Below are 8,501 nucleotides of genomic sequence, written 5' to 3' on the forward strand. Positions count from 1 at the left end.
CGACGCTGTGCAATTAAATAAAACGCATAGAAATTACGATATAAATGTAGACGCACAGAAAATGTAAGCCCCATGTGTGGAAAATTGAGAGCCAAGGCTAATTTTTGTTTTTCTTCCGATCGATTTTCAACCCTGATTGTAAAAATGTTCTTAAAGTTTGCGGAAATCCACTTCAATGGGTGGAAATAGGGCAATAAGGTGGATAGACTTATATTTTTCAACGAGCGGGTAAAAAGGGACGCTGCCCTACTACGCGATTCTCACGAATTTAAGTGAGAGACTTCATAGGTTTCCATACTTGTGATTACCAGTGTTATATTTTATACTCTAATCGGCTCAACTGCTTTTGTTCTTTTTGTAAAGCGTATCAAAATGTGTCTCCCTTCTACTACATATACTTATATTTATTTGTAAATGGATATAGCCATTTTTACAATAAACAATTTGGGCACGAACTTTCGTCTAATAAAATTTACTTTCAACGTCTCCTTCCGTTTGTTTATATTAACAATCGGTCTACCAGCGTTATCCAAATTATGGATATAGCGTATACATTTACTATAAGAGGCACGTGCTTTAATTTGCCTAGCGCTAAACTCATTAATTTTTGTTGGCATTATTATGATTATTAACAAATAAACAAAACAACAAGTAGGAGAAGAAACACAAAAAAGAAGCAAAAACAAAAACTAAACCAATCTAAAAAGAAAAATGACGAAAATATTTCAATCGAAAACAAGAATGTTTATAAATAAATGCACATTTTGGCTTTGTACGAACCGACTCGACTATATTAATTGTATTTTGTATTTACACACACAAGCCAAAGAAAATTCTGAGCACTAGACAAAAAGACAAAAAAAAAAAATACTAAAAACAAAAAACAAGAAAAGAAAGGAAAAATGTTTTCTTCGTGTATTTTGTATTTTGGCAATTTATTTTGGGACGCGTATCTCACGGATGCCACGCATTTCATTTTCGAATTTGCTAATAATTCGTTGTTCTCTGTGTACCAGAGAATTCTTTAATTAAGTTAAAGCAAATGCAAAATCTTAAATGTTTCGCTTGTTTCTTGTGCCTTTTTGGCAAATTGTTTTGTTTGTTTCGCTTGATCTTGTTGTTTGGCGCGGATATTTGCAAAACTTTCTTTCAATACCCCAAACTGATTATGTAATTTTTCTCATTTTCCATACAAGTGGAAAAGCCAATTTTCAACACATTTTGGGCATACAAATTGAAACATCACAACGCCACAGAGCTTTACAACATTTTCTAAATATTTTCCCGTGCCGGACCGTGCAAGTTGATTTGTTAATGCATCTAAATTTAGACGATCGCCACCAATTCGAGGGGCCCACACACGCAACGCACACACACACACACACACACAGGCACATCACATTTGTTGGAGCCTTTTGTTGTGCATGCATCATTTTGTTACGCACAACAGAAAAATACACTGTCTTCTAGGAAGGCTCATGAATTTGATTGATTTTCGAATTTATTAAGTATACGCAGCGTATTTCCATATGATTTTATGGCACGCACGCACACACGTACACACATACTTATACACACATATACGTAGCTAGTTTGCGTCTTATACAAAATGCTGCTGGGCAACGGATATGTTAATGCGCCGATCGTCAAAGTGGAACTGCCGCAACGGCTGCTCTGCAGCCTTTGCCATTGCCATTGCCCAAGAGCCGAATTGGTCAGAGAATCTTGCGACAACAACGAAGAGGAAGAAGGAGAAGACGATGACGACGACGAAGAAGAAGAAGAAGAAGAAGAGAGCGCAGCCCGCCCGCAGCGTTTGGCTTTTCAGCTCTGGGCGCAGTCGCCGTTAACCCGGGCATCTAGTATCTCAGTTCTTGTTGAGCAAGCGTGAAGGAGAAATTTGATGTAAATGCGCACAATTTTGGCATTATGCACACAACCGGTGAATCACACACACTGCACACACACACACACACATTTGTAATAATTTATTAGCTATGACTTACCACTCAAATTTGAAGGGCAGCAATTCGGATTCATCCTCCTCATCGCAATCGATTTTCACAAAGAAGGTCGCACGTTCATTGGGTATGCAGCGTATCAGGGAGCTCGAGTTATCACTAAACGTAATACGTGGTAATCGGTCTGGCATTGTTTCCTGGCCAGGAGGTTCTAGAATAATACAAGCGAAAGATTAGATAGTTGAACAATAGGCGCTATATTTAATAAAGATGATTCTGAGAGGCAAATGAGCTTGAGAACTCTAATCAGTTGGTTCTCCATATTTTAGGTACAAATACTTTCTAAAATATTCTTAAAATAAAAGGTGACCGTTAGATATTTAAGAATGAACAGTCTGCGCCAGAAAATGAGAAAAAGTTTTGGTTTTGGTATAAAATAATGATTGGAAGTATTTATATACCTAAGAAAAAGTAAAATGTTCGTAATGTAGGAACAATATTTCTAGGTTTGGATACTGTATTTAGAAATTTCAAGCGTTCAAATGTGCTCCTTATATAAAAACTCTGTTGTCAGTTTATTTGATATCCCAACGGACATATTTAATTTGAATCCGATATTGTGCTCTCTTTCCTTTTTACTTACGGATAAAATGAAAAAACTATATTCTCGTAACTATTTATTTAAGGATGATTATTATAAGGTTGATTTTATATACTCCTCACTCTTTCTCTCTCCTTGCTTCTAATACAATAATATATTGGCTCTTCTATTCGAATAGGACAACCTTAACCAGTTCTTAGCCATGTACCTTACGTAACGCCTTGAGTTAATTTATATATTGTAAACTTTCCAACACTGTGAGTTCTGTTCTCATAACGAACGACTCCACAACTAAGTACGCAAATGTACATATTTGTTTTTTGCAAATCTCAATGCGCAAATCTTTGCCGGCAACGAGCGGCCATTTGCCGCCTGTCTATGCAAAGATGTGCACTAAAAATAGTTTGAATATTATTCATACAAAAACTATACTAAAATATTCGCATGTACAAATATTAATGTACGTGTATGTGTATGTATATGTATGTGTGCAAATGTCTTTTGAAAAAAGAAACTTTTCAAACAAGCTACCGCAACTAATTTACTAATAATTATGCTCAAATTCAAAAACCCAATGCCTGGCAACGGTTTATTTAGCGCACAATTATGAAAAGTTGTGCACAGTTCGTTTTTAGTTCAGTTCACTTTAGTTCACTTTCGTTCCGTTAAGTTCCACATTACGTAACCGCACTGAGGCCAATGCTTGACGGAGACGAAGCCCGTGCGTTTATAAAAATATACACACTTGGAATCTATTGTCTGTGCAAAGAAGATTAAAAGCCGTCTGCTTTCCCTTGTCCCGTTACCCGTACTCCGCACCCCGCACCCTGCACCCGGCACTCCTCGTCCTCGTCGTCTGCGTCTGCTTACCTACTACGACGGCGGCTGCGTCGGCTGCTGTTCCCGCTGTTCCTTCCATGTTTTAGCTCTAGCTAGACAGACTAGCTATATAATTAGCCAAAAACAGGGCCACTTTAACATGGGTAGCACACACACGCACACTTGCACACACGAACGCACGCACGCACGCACACAGACGCGTTCGCGTTGTCTGCGTAACAGGACTTTTTCACACGCGCAACCAAATCTTTTTACTTAGGATTGGAAATTTTTGTTATTGCTTGAATACTGAAAAACCGCTTTTGAATTTTTCTTCTTCTTCTTTTCGTATATATATATACACATATATTTAGAACGACGTGCACATGAACATGGAGGCAGCGATGTTGTCAAAGATATTTAAGCTTTTCTCTTGGCTGAAAAATATGAAATTAATCGTAATTATTTTGAACACAAAGGCTGGCTAAATATTTATTTATATTATGTGTGTACATGTATAAAATGTAGCTTTTTGCACTTTCGAATTTGAATTTCAACTGCAGCCGACTTCAATGGGCACATACAGAATCGAACACACACACACACACTCACACAATTGACACATTTGGTGAACAAAAATTGTTTCTATATATAAATAATATATACAAGACGACGTTGAGGGCGCGCACACCACGTCCAGCAGACACCTCCTGGATCTCCGATCGTTTTTCTCAGACTAAACGTACGGCACAGCATCTGCAAAAGTCCATGCCGACATTTTGTGGCTGTCGGGAGAATGTCGGGCGCCTTTCTCTTGAGAGCCAGCGGTTTCTCCGATGTTTGTTGCTCACATTTATTTTTTTTTTTTATAGACATAGTCGTAAGAGCACGACCCTTGGAGATGAGCGCAAGATCTTTGCCACCTGAAAAGTAAAAAGTTTGCGCATGTTTTCGGTTTGCTCATTGAACGTTTATTTTTCTCTATATAAAATAAATAGCAGGCTCTCATCGGGTTTACAAAGTAAAAATCTCTCGCTCAGTTAAATAATTAACTATTTGTAAGTATATTACATATGTTGCACCTGAACAGGATACATATGTCCAATTATGTTAGGCTTAAGTAAATTCACGCAGACACACACAAAACACACACACAGCACAGCGTGCATATTGAATGTTGAACAAGTGGCAGCGGGACTTGTACATTCATATTGTTCGTTTAAGCTACAGTAAGTAACATCTTTTTGGAAGGATCCAGCTCAGACCGAATAGAAGTGGGTGCTGAACTTGTGGCGGCAGGACGGCTCCGTGAAAGGCGAGAACCAGGCCAGCGAGAAGCGCCCGAATACAGATTGTATGCTCTTAAGCCGCGACTTTTTGGCCCAACGCGCCTCTTCCTTCTTCAGTTGCTCGATGCCCTGTAATGTAGTTAGGCGCAGACAAATAAATTAATTAATAATTAATTAAATATCCGGAATAATTGCTTAAATTCTCAGCAGACGCACCGTTTGATCGTTCAATATGGCATTTAGCTGGGATAACAGCATTATAATCGTGAATATGCCGAACATTAGACCTTCGAACGTGAGAAAGAGCAACAGAAATATGGTCGTCGGCGGTGAGTACGTTGAGCAGGTGCGCCAATCGCTTCTCACGCACTCGGCGAACTGCGTCATAACCAGAAAGAGCGTGTGCACCGAAATGGATGCTATGTAGAACTGCAAAGAGCAAATGAGACACCATGGTCAATTACAATCACATGGCCCGGCTCCATCGGGTTGTGTGCGCACCGTAAAGAGTACAAAATACTTTTGATTGTTCTCGCCAACGCAATTGTTAACCCAGGGACAGTGATGATCCATTTTTCGTATGCAGCGCTGGCAGACGGAGCAATGGTGAGCACGATCTGGTTTAATACTACAGCATTTGGGGCACTTGTAGAACATTTGACCCTCACGATAGCCCATTTGCTCGATCATCTCTTTGGTGGCATTCCCACGAGGCACAGCACCCTAACGCAAAGTTAGCAAAGGCAATTACTTATATGCATTAATCGGGTACTTCATCATGACCTACCGGATCCGAGAGCATGGTGCGCAGGTGTGAGACGAATGCCAGGAATGCAAGTGCTTGGAATATAAACATATTGATGCTACTGAACAGGCTGTAATTTCTATAGCTTGGCAACAGTATCAGGCCGCACACCACAAACTCCGCAAACAGTATAAGCAGCCAGGTCATAATAACGCAAACGATGCCGCAAATATCCTGTAAAAAATGTACGCCTAATGTAATTTGATCATTTAAATGCAAAGTCCAAGCACTTACCTTAACACACCAGGCCCTGTTGCCGAGGCAGCGATTGTGCTGATCGACGCCGCCGGTGGACAGTGAGGAATATGAATAGTGCATTCCGGCGGCTCTTGGGACACACAGACTGTTCTACGCGTTGTCAGCCCACACGCACAAATGTTCAGCAATGACGCATCGAAGTCTAATTTCTAGATAACGCACCATAGACTGCGGCACGGAAAGTTTGTTAACAAACTCGGTAAAAAAAAATTAGCCAAAACAGCTGTTGCATCCCAAACAGTCGATAATTTTTAAGTGTTGGGAAACGTCTAAATAGAATACAAAACACACAGGATGCCAGACAGTGAAATACCCTTAGAACGGGTTTTACAAAATAAAATATTTAATAGCATTCTGCTCCTAATGATTTAGGTACACTTAAAGCATCAATTGTTTCATAAAATCGTCAATTTTCAACTTAACAAATTACATATATACAAAATATCAGATATACAGTGCAACAAGTACGTTCACAAATTCATATATAAATACAGTATTAGGTCATCCGTCTTATGCGGGCGTCAGCTTAGCTGTGGGCTCAAGCAAAGCCCATAGGCCAGCCATAGATGAAATCGCACCCAGCATACCTATGGTCCTCGGTGTCAGGCTTGTGTAACCCAAAGCCGTCAGAGGTATAAAGAAATCGCATACATTCTTCACAGTGTCCACAACGATATCCTTGTGACCCAACACCAGGCCGTACGAGTGCAGAGCCAATTTCTTAAAGTCAGCCGGAGTATTAATGCGTGCCGGGATCTTGCAGCGTGTTATGCCACTGCTGCAGCTGGCCTTGTGCAGATCCAGAACGCGCATTATTTCGTACAAGTCGCGACACAAATTCATGATGATTGAAAACAGCCAATACTTGTTGGCTATCCTTGACCATTTCTTTGGATCCACCGCTGTGAGTCCAGTGCGTGCGAGCCACAATAGATGATCAGCGAGCAAAAACAAGGCCTGAGAAAGCTTGCTCATTGTCAGCGTAACCCGAATCGTGAAATCTGGATAGTGTATGGCTCGTAGGCTCGCATAGAATACATCCAAGCCCTTGCCGAAGCGCAGTACTATATAATTAACCAATTGAGACGTTTTTGTTAACGCATTAATGGCATAACTTACATTTTCGGAATGTGCTCAAGATATACTCGATGGTCTTAAAATTGTCCACCAATGCCGGATGGCCATTGGAGCTCTCCAGCGAATCCCACATTGCACGCGACGCATATTGAATGAGCCGTGCAATTTTGTCCCTGCCGGCTGCTTGATTATTTAACTGCACCCACTTTTCCATGTTACCGTGCTTTAATCAAAAGAAGTTTCAAGTAAAATAAAGTCCAAGGTGCAATCGGAGAAGGAATTTGCATTGGCGTTGCCACACACATCAAATGTGCAGCGGCATAACTGGTCACTCTCTTGTTTACATTTACATAAGACTATCGATTTTTGATTATTGATATCGATAACCGTAAGATAAGTGCATGCCACGTCTTTTACCTGGACATAATTTTTAACAATAAATAGTATAATAGTTAAATTAAAAATGGCTGTAAGTAATCGAAAACCATCGGCTTTATATTGTACATTAAATTCTGTTCAAATTGCAGCCACAACAGAAGGGCAAGCAGGGCACAAAGGGCGCAAAACAAATCGTCGAGGAGAACAAGACAACATTGGCGTTTTATAGAAACATGGCAATTGGATGCGCTGCACTTGCCGTATTGCTTAGTTTTCTGGTCTTCGAGATCACAAAGTTAACTGTGGTAGGTCAGACACGAATTGTATCATCTAGAGCAACGAATGCTGATCAGTCCAAACTATTTTAGTTCATGCTGGCCGTATCGCTACTTATCTTAGGCGCCGCTTACCAATTTATGGTATTCATGTCCCGGGCAAAGTACTCTGACAGCGGCGCACTCTTGGACTCTGGAAATGACTTGAACATGGAGGGCGGTATTGCGGAGTAGGTATACCCTGAAAGCTGCTCCATTCATCAATTAACAATCTGTTGTGGTAAATTTCAGAAATGTCAAGGATCTGATAATACTTACCTCTGGCACGCTATTATTGGCCCTAGTTTCCAACTACTTTTGGCTGCTGCTGCTACTGGCACCAGTTCGTGCTGCCTGGATGCTGTGGGGCACAATTATACAGCCTTGGCTCTCGCAGCGCAACGCCGCAGAGGAGCCCGAAGTGGACGAAAAGAAGCAGCGTAAATTGGATCGCAAAATGCGTCGCATGAGATGAAAGCAAGCGATTCCTTTGCGTTCGATGGTTTAGGCTGCAGTCAGATTTCTCTGGTCTTAAGTTACAAATACAATTTATACTCTCGCGAGGCTGCTTGATAAGTTACAATTTATGTTTAAAATGAGATTTTACGCTTAGAAAAAGCTGGGTCGTTAATAGAGACCAAGGCATAAAAAATGTGTGCGGGTTTTCCAAATTTGTTGTTTTCCAGATTAAATGGCGAGACAAATGTCTCAAGTTAAAAGAAAATGCAATCGTTTTTAGTTTTGTGAAATTTTGTGCGCTTTTAATTAACGTGCCCGAGTGAACAATTTTTATGTCATATAGCAAAAACGCTTCACAAGACGTCCAATAATGGATATATACTCTATAAACTCCTCACAATCCGATCATACTTTGGATAACTAGAAAGCGAAAGCTGCGCTAATGTTTAAGCCCTTGTGAAGGAAATCACAGTTTCGATTTAACCGAAACATTTCTAAATGTTCACCAGACCCTGTGCTTTGTAAATAAATATTTATATA

General features: G+C 40.2%; 3 protein-coding genes across 3 annotated transcripts; 1 reads left to right on the plus strand and 2 right to left on the minus strand.

Moving 5' to 3' along the window:
* Positions 1-4,346: 4,346 nt before the first annotated feature.
* Positions 4,347-5,793, minus strand: LOC115761012 (palmitoyltransferase ZDHHC3). The gene is made up of 5 exons (XM_030702626.1): positions 5,710-5,793; positions 5,458-5,649; positions 5,172-5,393; positions 4,887-5,099; positions 4,347-4,799 (listed from the first exon to the last, which is right to left on the minus strand). Exons 1-5 carry the CDS (start codon positions 5,791-5,793, stop codon positions 4,641-4,643), a joined length of 870 nt encoding a protein of 289 aa, XP_030558486.1. The 3' UTR covers positions 4,347-4,640.
* A 281-nt stretch (positions 5,794-6,074) lies between these two features.
* Positions 6,075-7,106, minus strand: LOC115761013 (peroxisomal membrane protein 11B). Its single transcript, XM_030702627.1, has 2 exons — positions 6,853-7,106; positions 6,075-6,797 (listed from the first exon to the last, which is right to left on the minus strand). Exons 1-2 carry the CDS (start codon positions 7,022-7,024, stop codon positions 6,244-6,246), a joined length of 726 nt encoding a protein of 241 aa, XP_030558487.1. The 5' UTR covers positions 7,025-7,106; the 3' UTR covers positions 6,075-6,243.
* A 92-nt stretch (positions 7,107-7,198) lies between these two features.
* LOC115761014 (transmembrane protein 208) lies at positions 7,199-8,226 on the plus strand. The gene is made up of 4 exons (XM_030702628.1): positions 7,199-7,279; positions 7,338-7,493; positions 7,557-7,693; positions 7,755-8,226. The coding sequence occupies exons 1-4, from the start codon at positions 7,274-7,276 to the stop codon at positions 7,975-7,977; spliced, it is 522 nt and encodes a 173-aa protein (XP_030558488.1). The 5' UTR covers positions 7,199-7,273; the 3' UTR covers positions 7,978-8,226.
* The last annotated feature ends 275 nt before the right edge of the window (positions 8,227-8,501 follow it).

Source organism: Drosophila novamexicana, unplaced genomic scaffold (genome assembly GCF_003285875.2).
Source record: "Drosophila novamexicana strain 15010-1031.04,08,12 unplaced genomic scaffold, DnovRS2.1 tig00000462-arrow-pilon, whole genome shotgun sequence".
Classification (NCBI taxonomy): Eukaryota; Metazoa; Arthropoda; class Insecta; order Diptera; family Drosophilidae; genus Drosophila; species Drosophila novamexicana.

Excerpts from the sequence above, each read along its gene's own strand:
- LOC115761012 (XM_030702626.1), bottom strand. The coding sequence starts at position 5,793 with ATGCACTATTCATATTCCTCACTGTCCACCGGCGGCGTCGATCAGCAC. Across the intron at positions 5,650-5,709 it reads ACAGGGCCTGGTGTGTTAAG|GATATTTGCGGCATCGTTTG; the intron begins GTAAGTGCTTGG and ends CATTTTTTACAG. Across the intron at positions 5,100-5,171 it reads AGTATTTTGTACTCTTTACG|TTCTACATAGCATCCATTTC; the intron begins GTGCGCACACAA and ends TGCTCTTTGCAG.
- LOC115761013 (XM_030702627.1), bottom strand. The coding sequence starts at position 7,024 with ATGGAAAAGTGGGTGCAGTTAAATAATCAAGCAGCCGGCAGGGACAAA. Across the intron at positions 6,798-6,852 it reads CTTGAGCACATTCCGAAAAT|TACTGCGCTTCGGCAAGGGC; the intron begins GTAAGTTATGCC and ends TTAATTATATAG.
- LOC115761014 (XM_030702628.1), top strand. Across the intron at positions 7,494-7,556 it reads AGATCACAAAGTTAACTGTG|TTCATGCTGGCCGTATCGCT; the intron begins GTAGGTCAGACA and ends AAACTATTTTAG. Across the intron at positions 7,694-7,754 it reads ATGGAGGGCGGTATTGCGGA|AAATGTCAAGGATCTGATAA; the intron begins GTAGGTATACCC and ends GGTAAATTTCAG.